Source organism: Melanostigma gelatinosum (genome assembly GCF_949748355.1).
Source record: "Melanostigma gelatinosum genome assembly, chromosome: 23".
NCBI classification, from domain to species: domain Eukaryota; kingdom Metazoa; phylum Chordata; class Actinopteri; order Perciformes; family Zoarcidae; genus Melanostigma; species Melanostigma gelatinosum.
Window position 1 is genome coordinate 15,785,346 of NC_136656.1, and position 18,992 is coordinate 15,804,337.

The following is an 18,992-nucleotide window of genomic DNA, read 5'->3' on the forward strand; positions in this document are numbered from 1 at the left end:
TAACAGAGCGTCCCCGCTCAGGTTAACTCAGTGGGAAACTAGCTAAACAAAGCTGATACTGGGGCTGTGTCCATCAACTTTGTAGCCTTACGGCTGTCACAGTTAACAGAGCATCCCCGCTCAGGTTAACTCAGTGGGAAACTAGCTAAACAAAGCTGATACTGGGGCTGTGTCCATCAACTTTGTATCCTTACGGCTGTCACAGTTAACAGAGCGTCCCCGCTCAGGTTAACTCAGTGGGAAACTAGCTAAACAAAGCTGGTACTGGGGCTGTGGCCATCAACTTTGTAGCATTACAACGATCACAGTTAGCGGAATGTGCTCGCTCAGGCTAACTCGGTGAATGCTAGTTATACTAAATCAACATTGAGGTTGTGCCCATTGATAGTTTTTACGCATTACGGCTGTCGAGTTCGCGCCGGCTAACTAGACTAAGCTAATACTCGGATTGTGTCCATTGATTGTTGTAAATATTATGGACATATCGGTAGCGGATATCAGTTAGCAGAGTGCCCTCGCTCAGGCTAACTGGTAGCACACCAAGAGTTACAGCAACTGTCCAAGTGAAGAGAGTGTCCTCGCTCCCCTCTCACTATGAGGACTATTTTCCTGACCTGTTCCACAGTGGCAGAGTGCTCTCGCTCAAGCTAACTGGTGGGACACCAATATCTGCAGCAACTAGTTTAGTGAAGAGTGTCCTCGCCCCTCTCACTATAAGGACTTTGCCTGACCTGTTTCCACAGTGGCAGAGTGCTCTCACTCAAGCTAACTGGTGGGACACCAATATCGGCAGCAACTATCTTAGTGAAGAGAGTGTCCTCGCTCCCCTCTCACTGTACGGACTGTGTTCTTTTTTGTCCGTTTTTTACGGTAGCAGAGTGCTCTCGCTCAAGCTAACTGGGGGGACACCAATATCTGCAGCAACTAGTTTAGTGAAGAGTGTCCTCGCCCCTCTCACTATAAGGACTTTGCCTGACCTGTTTCCACAGTGGCAGAGTGCTCTCGCTCAAGCTAACTGGTGGGACACTAATATCTGCAGCAACTATCTTAGTGAAGAGAGTGAGCTTAGAGAGTGTCCTCGCCCCTCTCACTATAAGGACTTTGCCTGACCTGTTTCCACAGTAGCAGAGTGCTCTCGCTCAGGCTAACTGGTGGGTCACCAATATCCGCAGCGGCTGGCCAAGGGAAGAGTGTCCGAAGGATCACTCGCCACTGACTGCCCCCTGCCTGTTCTCTCAACATTCAGCAGAGCGCTCCCGCTCGGACTGATTTGGAATTCCGCATAAACTAGTGGGACAAGGGTTCCACCAGAATCGCGGCCATGTTAAACTCTCCCGGCTGTAGGACCTGTATAGCTCCTCTTCAGCCGGAGGACGGCCCTGACCTCTTGCCCTAGCCTCGAGCTTCTGAGGCAGGGCCTCTCGGAGAACCCAGGCAGGACCTGCGGCATCACGCCTTGAGCAGTAAGGTCTGCTAGGCTGGCCGAAGTGGAACACCTGATGCGGGAGGTCTACCTCCCCCTGTCAGGGCAGCTGAATCCAGCCCAACCTACCCTGGTCATTTGTATGGCGCTTGCACGCCTGGCATACACAGCAGCTGGAACATCCACCTGTGAGTGCCTTCTTCAGGCGCCTTCCCGCCCTCACCACCTTTTCTGTTCCTCCCTCCGAGGAATATCTGAGGGAGTTGCGTGCATGGTGGAGACACCAGGGCTCTCTCCCGCCTTACAGCAGACCATGCAGGAGGTGGCAAATCTGGCCTTGCACGTATGCCAGCCAGTTAGACGACTATGGCGTCCATCAGTTTCCCCTGAGGAGACTCTGAGGCCCGATGCCAGGTGCCCTCGACCCAATGTCGGGTCAAAGATGACCTGCTATACAGGGTTTATGACACAGCAGCGCTGTGCACCGTATCGACAACTCCCTCTCCCACCTCATGCTTTCCCTCGCAGATTCTCTGCAGCGGGCTACTTCGACGCTTCTGCTCAGTGATGCTTCATTGCAGGCGTTTGCGCTCATATCGAGGGAACGTGGATGTATGATGTCCACCCTGGTTCAGACTCGCCGCCAGGTTTGGCTGGTGCAGTCACCCCTATCTGAGACATGTAGGAGGACCCTCCATACTGTCCCAGTGGAACCTGGTGAGCTGTTCGAGTCAGCTGCTGTACAGGTGCTTCAGCGGACTGTTAGAGCTAGCCAGACCAGGCAGCAGTTCTCTGGTCTTTGCAGGGACATGCCTGCACCCCCAGACCTAGGGGTCCCACTTTGGCCCACAAGGCCGTTTTCTCAGCCTCCAGCTTACCCTAGTGGCCGCAACAGGCCTCCTCGTCCTGCTGAGAGGCCGGACCGCTACCTATACAACCCTACTTACGTCCCCGTCCCCCCGGCAGGGGTGCCAGGAGATGTCTCCAGGCCGGCTGTCGGGGTTCTTTCTCCCATCAGCGGATTTCCAAGGGAGAGTGGTTCACGTCTATCGACGCCTGTTCCCATGGTGCATCACCACAACTTTCAGTCCTGGGTGCTTCCATTCGGACTCTCCCATCTCCCCATGGGTGTTCACAGTGTGTTACTGCTGTCCTTTCCCCCTGCAATCGCAGGGCGTGAACATACTGCCGTACTTAGACGACTGGCTGACCTAGGCGCCATCCCGGCTTCAGGCGCCATCCCGGCTTCAGGCGCCACAGGACACTGCTCGCCTTCTCTCACGTGGCCCGGTGGGCCTCAAGGTGAACATGGAGAGGAGCTACCTGAGCCCTTCTCAGAGCATAACCTTCATCAGTGTGGCCCTAGGAGGGCCTGTCTGTCGCCCCAGCATGTGGCCAACGGCCCCCACAACCTCTCCCTCTTCCGAGGGGGCAGACGGTTGCCCTACATCCTTTTCTCTGACTATTGGGTAAACTGACAGCTGCCTCAACTGTCGTTCCCTTGGGTTTGCGGATGGCTGAACAGCCTTCACTTGGATGCCAAGTGGCACAGATACAGGGCAATAATATTATCGAAACAGTGCCTATTCACTATCCCCATGGAGGGAGTGCATATCTGGCGAACAGTGTCCCAGGAACCGAGCCCCAGGGGCTCGGTTACATTCCACCAGGAATGCCCTATCAGTGGAAGAATCATGTCTGAGGTGGAACTCAGATGGCTTGGGTGTCACTTTCTGGCCTAAGGCAGTGTTTCTCCCAAGGGGGTGGATACGTTCACATATAAACCGACCTATCCAGCTGGCAAAGTTGACCCCCCCCTCCCCCATCGGGAGAGGAGAGGTCAAGGCTGCTGTGCCCAGTGTGGGCCCTCAGAGCTTATGTGGAAGCCACCGCCTGCATAGTCAGTTATGGTGAGCCTAAGAAGGGCTGTGCTCCTTTAAAAAAAAGAAAAAACAGCACCTGTCCCACTGGATAGTGGAGGCCATTGCCGATACATACAAGGCGAGCGGCTGCGCCCGGCCATCCGGGGTGAAGGGTCACTACCAAGAGTGTCTCCGCACCGAGGGCAAGCCTGAGTGGTGTGCCTGTGGGGGATATATGTGCGGCGGCCTCATGGGCATCACCGAGCACATTCACCAAACACTACAGAGTTAACGTTGCCAACCCTCACCCACTGGGGAGGGTTCTTTGGCCAATTTTCTCTGCCGGAGCTATAAGAGGTAGTATGAGGTAGAGGTACTGTGCTTCCTCGTGACTCTTTTGGTATAAGTCATCCAGTGTGAAGCACTGCCTCTGGCGGTCAGTAAGGATGAAATAGAACGAAAGTTACGAATGTAACTACGGTTCTATGAATCCTGGATGACCGCCAGAGTTCTTGGTCACTCGGAATCCCGTGAACTCGCGAGAAGATTCCATAGGACTGAGCTCAGGATGACACCGGAACTTATAGACGACGGGGGTCATCCGAGGTCACACGTGACTTTGTTGATATAAATATTCGACCTGCCCATGCGCGCGACGGAAGATATCCAGTGTGAAGCACTGCCTCTGGCGGTCATCCAGGATTCATAGAACCGTAGTTACATTCGTAACTTTCGTTTTATCTCCATGAAATGGCTTCAGGCACACAGGTATTCGCGATTGAGCCAATTAGTGATGTTGATAAACAGACTCACACGCACATACACTCCTCTCCCTCTCTCTCTCTGTGTCTCTCATACAGTCATTCAGTTCTTAGAGATCTTTAGAGGTCTTTCCCCCCTCCTCCACACTCCATTTTTAAATAAAAGCCCCACAGAATGAATCCTAACTGAAATGCTTGTGATGAGCCTGTCATTTAATAACCGGTTTGTGTTTATCTAACATTATGATTCTGTCTCCTCTCCCCTTCTCCCCCACACCCCATTTCAAAATAAAAGCCCCAGAGAGTGAATTCTAACTGAACTGCTTGTGATGAAGCCTGTCATTTAATAACCTCTGTTTATGTGTCAAACATGATGATTATGTCTCCTCTCCCCCTCCCTCCCCCACCCATTCAAAATAAAAGCCTCATGGATTAACTGTATTTAAACGTTTAGCTCAAAATTTGGCTTTTTTGTTGAAATAATGAATGCTCTTACTAATACTGCGACAACTACTACTGCTGCTGCTAATATAGTATTACTACTACTGCTACTACTACTATAACGTTTGCTGTTGCTACTATTACTACTGCTATTACTGCTACCATCAATATTATTACTACCACTACTGCTATTACCACCACTACTACTATTACTTATACGACAACTGCACCTACTACTGCTATTCATGCTACTAAAAGTAGTAATACTACTACAGCTATTAGTACGACTGCTACTAGTACTACTTCTTCTACTACTACTACTACTGTTATATTAAATACTATGACCAATACTACAGCTGTTACTATGACTACTGATACTACGTCTTCTACTACTTCTTCTAATTACTAATACTTCTACTACTAATAATACTTCTACTACAATGACAAATATCACTACTGCTACTACTAGTACTTATTCTAATGCTACTAATAATACTTCTACTACAACTTCTACAAATATCACCACTGTTGAAATTTTTTAAGCCACAGAAACCGTTAGAATATCAAAATGTTCAGCTCTTTCAGGAGAGGGGTGATATGACTTTTCATAGTTGGAATCTTTCAACTTTTTGCATTATTAAGCTTTTTGCAATTTTTAAAAAATTGGATATCTATTTTCAGCAATGTTTTTGCAATTCATTTCAAATTTCAGCATTCCAACGCAGTTTCAGCAGGAAATGCATTTTCTAGTTGTGACTGTCCTCGTGTTCAGTCCAGACCTGCGGTCAGAATGTGGCTAGCCATCATCTCACTATTGCTTTACACTTTCAAACAACATGAGAACAAAGTTAGAACAACTTATTATTCTTTCTTAAAGTAAACTAAAGAGTTCCATTTATTCATCACAGCTTTTTCTCTGGAAACCAGGTTGGTGAGAGTGAACCAAACCCAAAGTGTTAAACTGTACTACAGACCTCCATAGAGATGAGGGGAACCCCTCGTACTACATTAGATGCATAGTTCATAGAAACGTATTGATACATGCAGATAGACATCTATTATCTTGGCATGTTAAAGGATGATGATATTTCTTTGTCCCACCAACCATTGGCAAAAAGGTCATTGAAAATGCTGACTCACCCTGTTCCATATAAGAGGAGTCATAATGTTGAATAGAAAAGGTGACTTTGCAGTTCGACCCGATCCTCCTGCTCTGATGGTCGGGGCATGGGAGGGACTAATGGACCATCAGAGGACAGTGTGGCAGTGTCCTCTTACTAAAAGCTGAATTATGCTTCTGCATTACCTACAGTCCTGTACATGCTCCATGTACCCTATGCACTGTGGCCTGCCAGTGTTCATCTAATGGGGCGTAAATATACAGACAGTGAAGGCCCTTTGGTTACACCGGGGCCCACAGAGGGAGAGGGCCCTCCATCAATGTGTTCCTACCTACCTGTGATCACAGAGAGTAAAAACTGTTCATAAAAACATCCAGTTAAATGAATAATATCTGTCAGAACAAGCAGAGCGAGCTTCTAAACAGAACGAGGCAGTAAGATGAGTCAGGAGAGAAGAACAGGAAGGAAAGGTGGCAAAGCCCCCAGAATTAGATTATAATCCAAATTTAGTGAACTCTTGTTTTGAGTCAATGATATTAAACAGACTAAGTCACAGTCTTTGTTTTATGAAGCTCATAAACATCTCGTCTTTGTCAAGGAGACTGTAGGAGAGATTTTGAAGGCTGAAGTTGACAAAAGGGTGCAACTCAACCGCACCGAGCGATGACATCTACTGACTAACTTATATACGTCCCACTGATAACAGTCAGCAAATACTTTGTGCAAAGTGAGTGCATATTTGAATTTGGATGCACATTTCAGTAGACTACAAAAGCACCGTCTCATCCATGAATGATACAGGAACTGTGACTTCTTGCAACTTCTCTTTTCCTTGAGGTTCGACTGAAAGGATCATTCTTATTTATCACTGTTTCTGCTCCTTTTTACAACAATATTGTTAAGAAGCACAAGGACGACATGGAGAGATCAAGTCTCATCTGAAGAGATGACTCAGAACTCGGTCGTAGACTTGGTGAGTGAAGTCGTTTTACTGTTGACAGGAATGGCGTAACCTAAGAAACAATAAGAGCCGAGTTGTCTTCCACTGGAATTATCCTTTAAGTTGCTGCAAAAATCATTTTCACAGAGAGGTCCAAGAACGGCACAGCATACTAAATCAAAACACATGCAGAGTTAGATGTAGTAAAGCTCTACTTGAACATTGGTGTGCTTTGTGTACCTGGAGGAGGGCAGGAGGTTCAGGACGCTGTTGAGAACGTAGTGCAGGTCTGCGTGGCCTTGATCCACCAGCAGCACCACGGCATCGCAGCAGGCTGAACGCACCAGAGCACAGTCACTGCAGCACTGCTGCCACAGAGCCTCCAGCGCCGGGCCCTAACACACAGCAACACACACAACTCAAGATATGGATCCAGATTCTGCTTCAAAAGGAAGAAGCTACTGAATTTACTGCCCGGCATAGTTTTTCCAGACCATATTCAGATTTGGAAATATGCATTTCAAATCAAAAAGGTGCACACAGTAGAGTTCAGCTCTTCGCTAGGTGTGTCAGCAATGACCACTGCTGTAGTGTGTGATTGAATTAATGCAATGAGTGCTGTAAAGCGTTGTGAAACAGACTAATAGAGGGACAGTAGTGTGTGCACTGGTAGTTCCGTTAGCTGGTAGTGGCTAGCCAAACACACCGCCCCAAAAAAACACATTGAAAGTGGGCCGCAGAGCAGCTGCAAGAGCTACTCAGCAGTGTGTGTACTGGTGGTTCTGTTTCCTCCCACTGTGTCTTTGGGTGCATAGTAGCTGCTGGGGGTCGGCGATGCATCAGCAGGGGCATCACTAGCGGCCCCTAGCGGCCATGGGAGCCAGTTAGCAGTAGTGAGGCAGGAGTCAGCAGGAGGTCAGTGGCAGTATATAACAGGTGATAAAAAGGGTTTCGAGAAAGTGGGAGTCACCACCACAAGAGGTCATACGGTTAGCCGCAGCAGAATGCAAGACTAGCTGTGGACAGACTCACTCAGTCACATACACGCCCAACACATAACCTCCACCCAGGCTTACGCCTGTGGAGATAAAAACTTGCTTCTTGTTACAAGTGACTGGTGTTGCAAAATATTCTGACGACATAGGTGCTCATCAACTGCTCTTGGAAATGCTACACAAGAAGGTATAAGGGTGCTCCAGCCATTGGTGGTCATCTGTTGGTGTGCGTTGTGAATGGTTTGATCGGTTGCCTTTGTAAAAGGCTGATCACACAGTTTGTCTACGTGCCGCTAAAAAGGCCTCAGCATAGTTGTGAGTTGTGTCTCTAAGAGAGAGAGAGAGGAATATGTTGCACATGTTGCCTGCCAATAAATAAACAGTCAATTCATGATATTTCTCATCTCTTAATTTCAAAACTAAATATGCAATGTTGTTAAAAATAATTTAAAAAAATAAAATAATGCCAAACGATAAATAAAAGGCTTTGAGAAGACCATGTGATCGGTCGATACTGCTTCCAGCGGTCGGTGATCTGGTGTTGGCCCTGAAGATCCTAATGGAGCTTCCTTAGCAGGCACTCAAGCCATCCAATCAAGTGGTCACCTTTCTTTCAATGACTGACAGCTGTTCTATTTCATCCTTACTGACCGCCAGAGGCAGTGCTTAACACTGGATATCTTCCGTCTCGCGCATGCGCAGGTCGAATATTTATATCAACAAAGTCACTCGTGACCTCAGATGACTCCCGTCGTCTATAAGTTCCGGTGTCATCCTGAGTTCAGTCCTTTTTTTCTTCTCGCTACGCAGGTTGACTACCATGGTAGTAGAAAAAATATATATTTTGTCTACGAGCAAGATATGTTAGAGTTTGTCGCGGGAGCCTTGTGACCACCGGTCGGGGTTGCGGATCTTCGCCCTCCAAAGGCTGCGACAAGCGGTCCCTCTTGGGAGGGAACGGCGTCGGCGCCGTGCGGACCATCGAGCCCCAGTCTGGGTCTGGCGGACCCAAATGGGCAGCAATCGGTGAGATCGGCTGACATTGTTTGAACCATTGTTCGTTGTTGTTCCTCGGTTTGCAGAGCGTTCCGCTCTAGCTAATCGAGTGGCGGGCTAACGTCAGCGTTGAGTACGCTGTCGGGCCGCCCTTCACAGTAAACATAAGCGGCCGGATCAGGAGTGTTCGCCGGCTTATTAGACTGAGCTGATACTTGGGGGTGTCTAAGCTAAATACTCTGATTGTGTCCATTGATTGTTGTGAGAACATTACGGCCATATCAGTTAGCGGATATCACAGTTAGCGGAGTGCCCTCGCTCAGGCTAACTGGTAGCACACCAGGAGTTACAGCAACTATCTATCGGCTATCTACTATTATCTGCAGCAACTATCCTAGTGAAGAGAGTGTCCTCGCTCCCCTCTCACTAGAAGGACTGTTCTCCTAACCTGTTTTCACAGTGGCAGAGTGCTCTCGCTCAAGCTAACTGGTGGGACACCAATATCTACAGCAATTATCCAAGTGAAGAGTGTCCTCGCTCCCCTCTCGCTAGAAGGACTGTTCTCCTGACCTGTTTTCACAGTGGCAGAGTGCTCTCGCTCAGGCTAACTGGTGGGACACCAATATCGGCAGCAACTATCTGAGTTAAGAGAGTGTCCTCGCTCCCCTCTCACTGACTGTCCCCGGCCGTTCTCAAACATTCAGCAGAGCATCCGCTCAGACTGGCCTAGAGAGTCGGCCATGTTTGACTTTCCCGGCTGTAGGACCTGTATGGCTCCTCTGCAGCCTGATGATGGCCATGACCTCTGCCCCGCTTGCCTTGGCCTCGAGCATCTGAGGGAGGGCCTCTCTGAGAACCCATGCATGAACTGTGGCATCATGCCTCGAGCAGTAAGGACTGCTAGGCTCGCCGAGGCGGAACACCTGACTGGTATGGTCGACCTCCCCCTGTCGGGTCAGTTGAATCCAGCCCTACCTACCCGTTCCAAGCGCAGGGCCACAGAAACTGCAGGGGCTCCCTCCAAGAGGGCTAAACCCAGCGGGCTGTCTTCTAGAGTGGATCTGCTGACCTCCGAGCTAGCTCAGATGAAGTCGCTTCTACTGGCCCTCCAACCCAGTGTAGGGGGGGCTGAAGCACCAGATCCACCCGCGGCTGAGCTTTGCTCAGAGGAGGACGTGATGTCACTGGCGGCGTCAGCCACGCTCTTTACTGAGTACAGTGAAGAGCAGCCCTCCCATGCTTCTGGACCTGCCTCCCGTTCCTCAGCTCAGGGCTCTTCGGAAGGTGCAGTCGATAGCTCCATGGGGTCTGTCATTCGCATGGCACTGGCACGCCTGCATTTAGATACGCAGCAGCCGGAACCCCAGCCTGCGAGTACCTTCTTCAGGCGTGTTCTCGCCCCTACCACCTTTGCTGTTCCTCCCTCTGAGGAATATCTGAGGGAGCTACATGCATGCTGGAGGGACACCGGGGCTCTGTCCCATCTTACATCAGAGGGCCGAACCCTTGCGGCCATGCAGGACGCGGCAAAGTTTGGCCTCACCCGTATGCCAGCTGTTGAGCCGACTATTGCGTCCCTCATAGTTTCCCCTGAGGAGACCCTGAGGCCCGATGCCAGGTGCCCTCGACCCCAATGTCGGGTCACGGATGACATGTTATCCAGGGCTTATGACACAGCAGCACGCATGGGTCGTATTGGCAACTCCCTCTCCCACCTCATGCTTGCCCTCTCAGCATCTCTGCAGCAGGCTACTTCCGACGCCTCCGCAACCAGCCTCAGTGATGCCTCACTGCAGGCGTTTGCGCTCATGTCGAGGGAACTTGGACGGCTGATGTCCACCCTGGTCCAGACTCGCCGCCAGGTTTGGCTGGCGCAGTCACCCCTGTCTGAGGCATGTAGGAGGACCCTCCGTACTATCCCAATGGAACCGGGTGAGCTGTTTGGGTCAGCTGCTATACAGGCGCTTCAGCGGACTGTTGAGGCTAGCCAGACCAGGCAGCAGTTTTCTGGTCTTCGCAGGGACATGCCCGCACCCCGCAGACGTAGGGGTCCTACTCGATCCACCCGGGGCCATTTTCAGCCCCCGGCTCACCCCAGTAGTCGCCACAGGCCTCAGCGTACCGCTGGGAGGCCGGACCGCTACCCACAAAACCCTACCTATGTTCCCCCTAGACAACCTCCGGACTTGGGGACTACCAGGCCCCCCCCAGAGCCTCGAGAGGCAGGGGGTACAGGAGATGATGTCTCCCGGCCGGCTGTCGGTTATTTCTCCCAGCAGCACATCAGCTACTGGGCAGCTCATGCTTCAGACCCCTGGGTGGTGTCCACCCTAACCCGGGGGTACAAGCTTCAGTTCCGACGCCGGCCACCAACCTCCAGCCGGGTCAAAATGACCAGTATCACCGATCCGGTAAAATCCCTAGCCCTGAACCAGGAGTTAGCCGCGCTCCTGGTCAAGGGTGCAATCGAGAGGGTGGACCCCCTGTCACAGCCCGGGGGGTTCTACTCAACTTACTTTATTGTGAAAAAGAGAGGCGGCGGACTGCGCCCAATCCTGGACCTGAGGGGACTAAACAGGTTCCTGAGGGTCTTGCCATTTCACATGAAGACCACAGCAGACGTCCTTCGGCGGTTTCCAGGGGAGACTGGTTCACGTCTGTCGACCTGAAGGATGCCTATTTCCATGTTCCCATTGTACCTCACCACAGGCGGTTTCTTCGCTTCGCCTTTCAAGGCGGTCACTTCCAGTTCAGGGTGCTCCCATTCGGGCTCTCCCTCTCCCCACGGGTGTTCACAAGGTGTGTCGCTGCTGCCCTTTCCCCCCTGCAATCACAGGGCATGAGAATACTGCCGTACTTGGACGATTGGCTGATCTGTGCGCCATCCCAGCTTCAGGCGGCGCAGGCCACTGCTCGCCTTCTTTCTCACGCGGCCCGGTCGGGCCTCAGGGTAAACATGGAGAAGAGCTCCCTGAGCCCTTCCCAGAGCATAACCTTCATTGGTGTGGCTCTGGATACAGTCACTATGAGTGCCTGTCCGTCACCCCGACGGGTGGACGACATCCTCCACAGCCTCTCTCCCTTCCAAGGGGGCAGGCGGGTGCCCTACATTATTTTTCTCCGCCTATTGGGCAAACTGACAGCTGCCTCGGCGGTCGTTCCATTAGGGTTACTGTCACTGCGGCCCCTGCAGAGATGGCGGAACAGCTTTCACTTGGATGCCAAGTGGCACAGACACAGGGCAATAGTAGTATCGGAGCAGTGCCTACTCGCTCTATCCCCATGGAGGGAGAGAGCATACCTGGCGAAGGGTGTCCCCATGGGTTCGGTCCCATTCTGCCGAGAGGTGGTCACAACAGATGCCTGCCTCTCAGGATGGGGTGCAGTGTGGCAGAACAGGACTGCTCAGGGGCAGTGGTCTGCTCAAGACCACATAGAGCATGTCAATGTTCTAGAGCTACGGGCTGTGCACCTAGCGCTCAAGCATTTTCTGCCATACTTGAGGGGAAAGCATGTGCTTGTCCGGTCGGACAACACCTCGGCGGTGTTTCACATAAACCATCAAGGGGGCACCAGATCTGCAGAATTGCTACGGGTAGCCCGTGCCCTTCTCACCTGGGCTGCCCCTCGTCTTACCAGCCTTCGGGCAATGTACCTACCAGGGGAACAGAACCAGGTCGCAGATTTTCTGTCCCGTCACAAGCCTCCACCGGGGGAGTGGCGGCTCCATCCAGATGTGGTGCAGAGCATTTGGGGTCTCTTCGGCAGAGCAGAGGTGGATCTCTTTGCCTCGGAGAGGTCGACCCACTGTCCCCATTGGTTCTCCCTGACGGAGAGGACCAGTCCTCTGGGTCAGGATGCCCTGGCTCACACGTGGCCACAGGGGCTTCTTTATGCCTTTCCACCGGTCCCTCTGATCTTGCCAACACTTCTCAGAGTCCTTCAACAGAGCCACAGACTCTTGTTAGTGGCCCCCTTATGGCCAGCCAGGATCTGGTTCTCCCTACTGCACAGACTCTGCTGCAGGACACCCTGGCGCCTCCCCGACAGGAGGGATCTCCTGTCGCAACTAGGGGGTCAGATTTGGCATCCCAATCCCAGCTGCCTCCAACTATGGGTCTGGCCGCTGGAGGGCCCGACCAGCTGCTGACTGGCTGCATAGAGCCAGTCAGAAGAACTATCCTGAATGCCAGGGCACCATCTACCCGGCTGCAGTACGAAAACAGGTGGGGGCTGTTTTCTGACTGGTGTGTGGTTCGGAACAAGGACCCGGTGCAGTGCCCCGTACCTGTTGTACTTGAGTTTCTGCAGTCCCTGTTAGATAAGGGCCGGTCTCCCGCTACCCTGAGGGTGTACGTGGCCGCTCTTTCATGGCACCATGCTAGGGTCGACAATGGCACAGTAGGGAGCCACAGACTGGTGTCCCTCTTCCTAAATGGAGCTCAGCGGTTGCGTCCCCCAAACGCCCCGGCATGGGACCTACATTTGGTATTGGACACCCTGTGCTTGCCTCCTTTTGAACCCCTGGCACGGGCAGAGCCAAGATGGCTGGCAACCAAAACGGTGTTTCTCCTCGCCATCACTTCGGCTAAACGTGTAGGCGAGCTGCATGCCCTGTCGGTGAGTGAATCGTGTCTGAGGTGGAACTCAGATGGATCGGGGGTTACTTTGTGGCCTAATGCAGCGTTTCTCCCAAAGGTGCTGACACGCTCTCATATCAACCAGCCTATCCAGCTTGCGGAGTTTGACCCCCCATCGGGAGAGGAGAGGTCAAGGCTGCTGTGCCCAGTGCGGGCCCTCAGAGCTTATGTGGAGGCCACCGCTTGCATACGGCGGTCGGAGCAGCTCTTTATCAGTTATGGTGGGCCTAAGAAGGGCTGTGCTCTTTCGAAACAGCACCTGTCCCACTGGATAGTGGAAGCCATTGCCCAGGGATACAAGGCGAGCGACCGTCCGCTACCATCCGGAGTGAGGGGCCACTCTACCAGGAGTGTCTCCACGTCATGGGCAGCCCTGAGAGGTGTGCCAGTGGAGGATATATGTGCTGCGGCCTCATGGGCCTCACCGAGCACATTCACCAGACACTACAGAGTGAACGTTGCCACCCCTCACCCACTGGGGAGGGTTCTTTGGCCAGCTTCCTCTGCCTGAACTATACAAGGTGGGTACTTGTGATTCCTCGTGACTCTTTTGGTATAAGTCATCCAGTGTTAAGCACTGCCTCTGGCGGTCAGTAAGGATGAAATAGAACGAAAGTTACGAATGTAACTACGGTTCTATGAATCCTGGATGACCGCCAGAGTTCTTGGTCACTCGGAATCCCGTGAACTCGCGAGAAGATTCCATAGGACTGAACTCAGGATGACACCGGAACTTATAGACGACGGGAGTCATCTGAGGTCACGAGTGACTTTGTTGATATAAATATTGGACCTGCGCATGCGCGAGACGGAAGATATCCAGTGTTAAGCACTGCCTCTGGCGGTCATCCAGGATTCATAGAACCGTAGTTACATTAGTAACTTTCGGTTTACAGTTTCTAATGATCCAAACATGTTAAAACAGGACACACGTCACATTCAGTGATGAAGCCATCACAGTAGCTCACCTGGGTGGAGGACTGTGAGATCTGCCCATTTGTTGCTTTCTCTTTTAGCACTGCAGCAACAAGATGTCTCACCGTCTGGAAAACAAAAAGCAGACCTTCTGGTACATGTTGGATTTAAGTTAGAGAGATCCTCCCATTGGTTCTCTGAACATCTGTCTTTTCAGTATCAAACGATCCCCTTCTGTGGGTTTGAAAGGTGACCATCACGTGCCTCCCTCCCGTTAATCAGAACTGCTAGCCTAGCTCCCTCATTGGCTAACATGACAAGAACATCGGCACGACGGCTGAACCTGTGAGTTTTCATCACAAGGACAGTTCACCATCCTGGGAAATACATTTATTTGCTTTCTTGCTGAGATGAGAGGATTGATAAGTACAGCGCTCCGCCTCTATGTGAATGCTTCCATTAGTACATCTGCATATGGGACACGGTGCCCACGATGTACTCACAGGGTAGTGTACAGGGTAGTCAGGTCAAACTCACCAGAAATGAAGACGAAGATACCAGACAGTAGGAATACGGAACATATCATGGAACTAAAGACCCCGACTACCAGTGTGATGAGTCTTACCTGGGCTTGTATGATGGGGCTGGGGAAGTCAAATCGTATCTTCAAACTGTCCGTCATATCTGCTGGTTAAGCCTGAGAGAGCAGAAGGAGACTCCGTTAGGATGAGTTAACTAAACGTCATTAGAGTTACACGTGTTAGAAGTCAAAGGTGCTTCTATTTAACTCAGGATATCACATAGCCGTGGTGTTGAAGTCGGCCCTTGAACCGGAAGCTAAGTGATGCTATGAGCCACCTGATGCTATGAGCCACCTGATGCTATGAGCCACCTGATGCTATGCGCCACCTGATGCTATGAGCCACCTGATGCTATGCGCCACCTGATGCTATGCGCCACCTGATGCTGTGAGCCACCTGATGCTGTGAGCCACCTGATGCTGTGATCCACCTGATGCTGTGATCCACCTGATGCTATGAGCCACCTGATGCTATGATCCACCTGATGCTATGATCCACCTGATTATATGAGCCACCTGATGATGTGAGCCACCTGATGCTGTGAGCCACCTGATGCTGTGATCCACCTGATGCTGTGATCCACCTGATGCTGTGAGCCACCTGATGCTGTGAGCCACCTGATGCTGTGATCCACCTGATGCTATGAGCCACCTGATGCTATGAGCCACCTGATGCTATGATCCACCTGATGCTATGATCCACCTGATTATATGAGCCACCTGATGATGAGCCACCTGATGATGTGAGCCACCTGATGCTGTGATCCACCTGATGCTATGAGCCACCTGATGCTATGAGCCACCTGATGCTATGAGCCACCTGATGATATGAGCCACCTGATGCTATGAGCCACCTGATGCTGTGAGCCACCTGATGCTGTGAGCCACCTGATGCTGTGAGCCACCTGATGCTGTGAGCCACCTGATGCTATGAGCCACCTGATGCTATGAGCCACCTGATGATATGAGCCACCTGATGATATGAGCCACCTGATGATGAGCCACCTGATGATGAGCCACCTGATGATGAGCCACCTGATGATGAGCCACCTGATGCTATGAGCTTCATCATCAGGACGATGATCCCAGGGTGAAGCACTGCTTGGAGGTATTCTGGCACCGAGACTTTGAAAAGCCCATCCGGGCCGTGTGTTATTCAATTATTGGCCTGCAGCCACCACATCCTTTTGCATGAAGTTATTGATAAGTCCTCAGTTTACCACTCCGCTCACAGACTCACAGGGGGCCCATCTCAAGTCGTGTCATTCCGTCTGACGACACGCCATACAGGTGCTGGCCGCCAGCTGTCAGATTCCTGCAGACCACAGCTGCTCTCCAGCACACAGCAGGTTCACTTTACTGCTCAATACTCCAGAGAGCAGCTTCAGTACCAATCACAAACTAGTATCGTCTCTGAATGGTTAGACTGTGATCTGCTTTATCAGAGATTTAAAACAAACTGATTCCAGAAAGACGACTAGTTCTGAAAACCAGTTGAACAACTTAACTTATAGTTTCTTTGGCAACGTCTGTCTTTAGACAACATTTAACGCTTGAGAATGTTGTCCTCTTATGTTAAATTAAAACATACATTTCTTGAAGCTATAATTGTGGCGGCTGTGCCAGAGCTTGTGTTGGATGTAGAATGATCAGAAACATTGTTGACGGCCTGTAATATTTTGTCCTTTTAGACACCATAAGGGTTTTAAAGGATGTATTTGAAACATCGGGGGGGGGGGGGGGGGGGAACAAATATCTAAAATAATGAAGTACATATAACTTCATGTGAGAGAACAGCAAACATTAAAGCTCTTATGTCCTTTTCCACAAACTCTTCTTCCATGAAGGACCTCTACAACCCCCTCCCCAAACACAGACCCCCAGCCCCCCCCCTGCTGTTATCTCAGTGATAAGCCTGCTGTACTGTCCACCACCCTGCTGCTGCTGCTCACTCTCCACTGGTTCCCACTGCCATTCAGCTCCATGGCCACATGACCAGGTAAGTACTGCTGTACAGGTACACTGAGAGTGTGTATTCATGTTTGCGAGAATGCCGCTGCTAATAATGGAATATCTACATGTATTTCTCGCATACTTTAGCAAAATACTCTTTAAAATGAGTTGGACAGGAGTGTGTGGGAGAAGTTTACTTTTCAGTGAAACTAAATAGAACGACTCAGTCACCACTTGTCATGGTTTAGGTGACAGCTGTAATTTTGAAGAAGCTGGCTTCTTCTCTAATTGAAAGACAGTGGATGGTCTGCTAAACCTAAAAAGCAGTTTGTACACAGAACTGTTCCAGTGCTTTCTACAGCATGTGTACCTTAGAGAGAGAGACAATATGGGCTGGCCCGTACTGCTAAGTCTGCACTAGCAGTAAAAGGGAGGACAATGCCTGGACAGTGTTGAGCCAACAGGGCTTTAGAAATGACACCACGGAGGCTTTAAAGCGCACATGCCGACGGCACGTGGGACGTTTGACGGGCTTTCAGGGGACACAACACACACGGCCATGTTGGAAGGCCTGGTATCATACAATGGCAACACCGTCGATCGTATTCTTTTACTTATGACAACAGGTTGGAATAAAAGGGATCGGGTTAGAGCTAGTTTTGAATAATGAATCATGACGTTATTACATATGACTAATTAGGTTCAGCTTCTCAAAACCGAATGTGAAAATATGCTGCTTTTTCATTTTTTAGTAAATTAATTGTTTGAGGGATTTGGATTGTTTACTGTCAAAACAAGCTTTTTAAGCTATATGTATGTATGTATGTATGTATGTATGTGTATATATATATATATATATATATATATATATATATATATATATATATATATACACACACATACATACATATATATATATATATATATATATATATATATATATATACACACATACATACATATGTGTATATATATATATATATATATATATATATATATATAGCAAACAAAATGTATTACGAGATGTCTGAATCTTTGTAAATGATTGAATGAGAGGCAGACTAAGGGATTGATGAAGGCAGCTCCTCCAACATTGAAAGTTCCAAACATAAGTACACAAACATGTTACATTAAACAGAAAAAACATCTCCACTCAGTTACAAAATATGATCACAAAAACAAAGATAGAATTTAGCACCAAAGTTATTTTTAGAAACTGCTAATAAATACAAAAACTACAAAACTGTTTCAGCTTTCTGACTGTGAGCCCGTCTCTAGTTCAACCAGCATTCAGGTTACTGATCAGTAGGGGTGTAACGGTTCAGAAAATTCACGGTTGGGTTCGGTACGATACAGTGGAGCCACGGTTCGGTACGGTACAGTAGAAAACTATAAATGCCAGAGAAATGTACTTGATTTTAAAATATATTTATTCATTACAACTAACATCATAAAGTTATTCTTTGACTTTGAACAATGATGGAACTATACCTGAGTGACCCATCTTCTGGGGTGTCTTCTTAGCAACACATAAGCATAAAAAAACAAAAGCTGCTCCTTAATGTTATGTAGTATTGTTACTTACATCTTGCTTACATCTTGTATTGTTACTTACATCTTGCAAACGAGATTTTTAATCTCAATGGGACTACCTGGTTAAATAAAGGTTTTAAATTCAAACGTGTTCGGTTCGTCATGCGTACCGAACCGTGAGCCTCGTACCGAACGGTTCAATACGAATACCGTTACACCCCTACTGGTCAGTCAGTGACGGGAACACTGCTTCTGGAAAATTAAGTTGCAGTTCAATTTCTAAAATAATTTGTGCTAATCCCACAAGCACAAACTCAATAGAAGCTGTTGAATTATGTTGTTGTAAGGTGACACATTAAAGCCACTAGTAGTGCCGTGGAGCAATGTCTCCATGAGCAGGTGACCTGACGCTAACGACCACAAGACCGATCCCAGAGGTGTCTCCATCTAAACATTAACCTGGTGACTGGCTGCAGTAAAAAGGCCAGTAACGATAATAACGTACTACTTATTGATATAAAAAGGGGTGTGGCTCGTCATGATTGACAGCTTTGATTGACAGCTGCTCTCGAAACTCTGTTTCTGAAAGAAGACACTTCATTTGTAATTCACTGTGGTCATTCTTCAGCCGACATGATGCTGCAGTCTACTGTTCTGACAGACCCTCTCATGCTCTTCTTTGCATGTTGTCTGGTAAGTTCAAACCATGCAGTCCTGTTTGTTAGGCACAGATTATGTTCAACCGATCCTTTGAGTGGGCTGTTAACTTTACAGACATGTCTTCTTCTGTTGGGGTGAACTATTCCTTTAAGACATGCAAGTGGTCAGGGGG

At 49.5% G+C, this 18,992-nt stretch overlaps 1 protein-coding gene across 2 annotated transcripts in view; it reads right to left on the minus strand.

Moving 5' to 3' along the window:
• focad (focadhesin) overlaps nt 1-18,992 on the minus strand; it is a 65,146-nt gene that overhangs the window by 45,160 nt on the left and 994 nt on the right. For both annotated transcript variants that reach the window (XM_079295637.1, XM_079295638.1), the window contains exons 2-4: nt 14,720-14,791; nt 14,148-14,222; nt 6,789-6,943 (exon numbers count right to left, since the gene is read on the minus strand). In XM_079295637.1, the coding sequence (XP_079151763.1) occupies nt 6,789-6,943; nt 14,148-14,222; nt 14,720-14,776 (287 nt within the window). In that variant the 5' untranslated portion in view covers nt 14,777-14,791. The remainder of the gene's footprint in view (nt 1-6,788; nt 6,944-14,147; nt 14,223-14,719; nt 14,792-18,992) is intronic.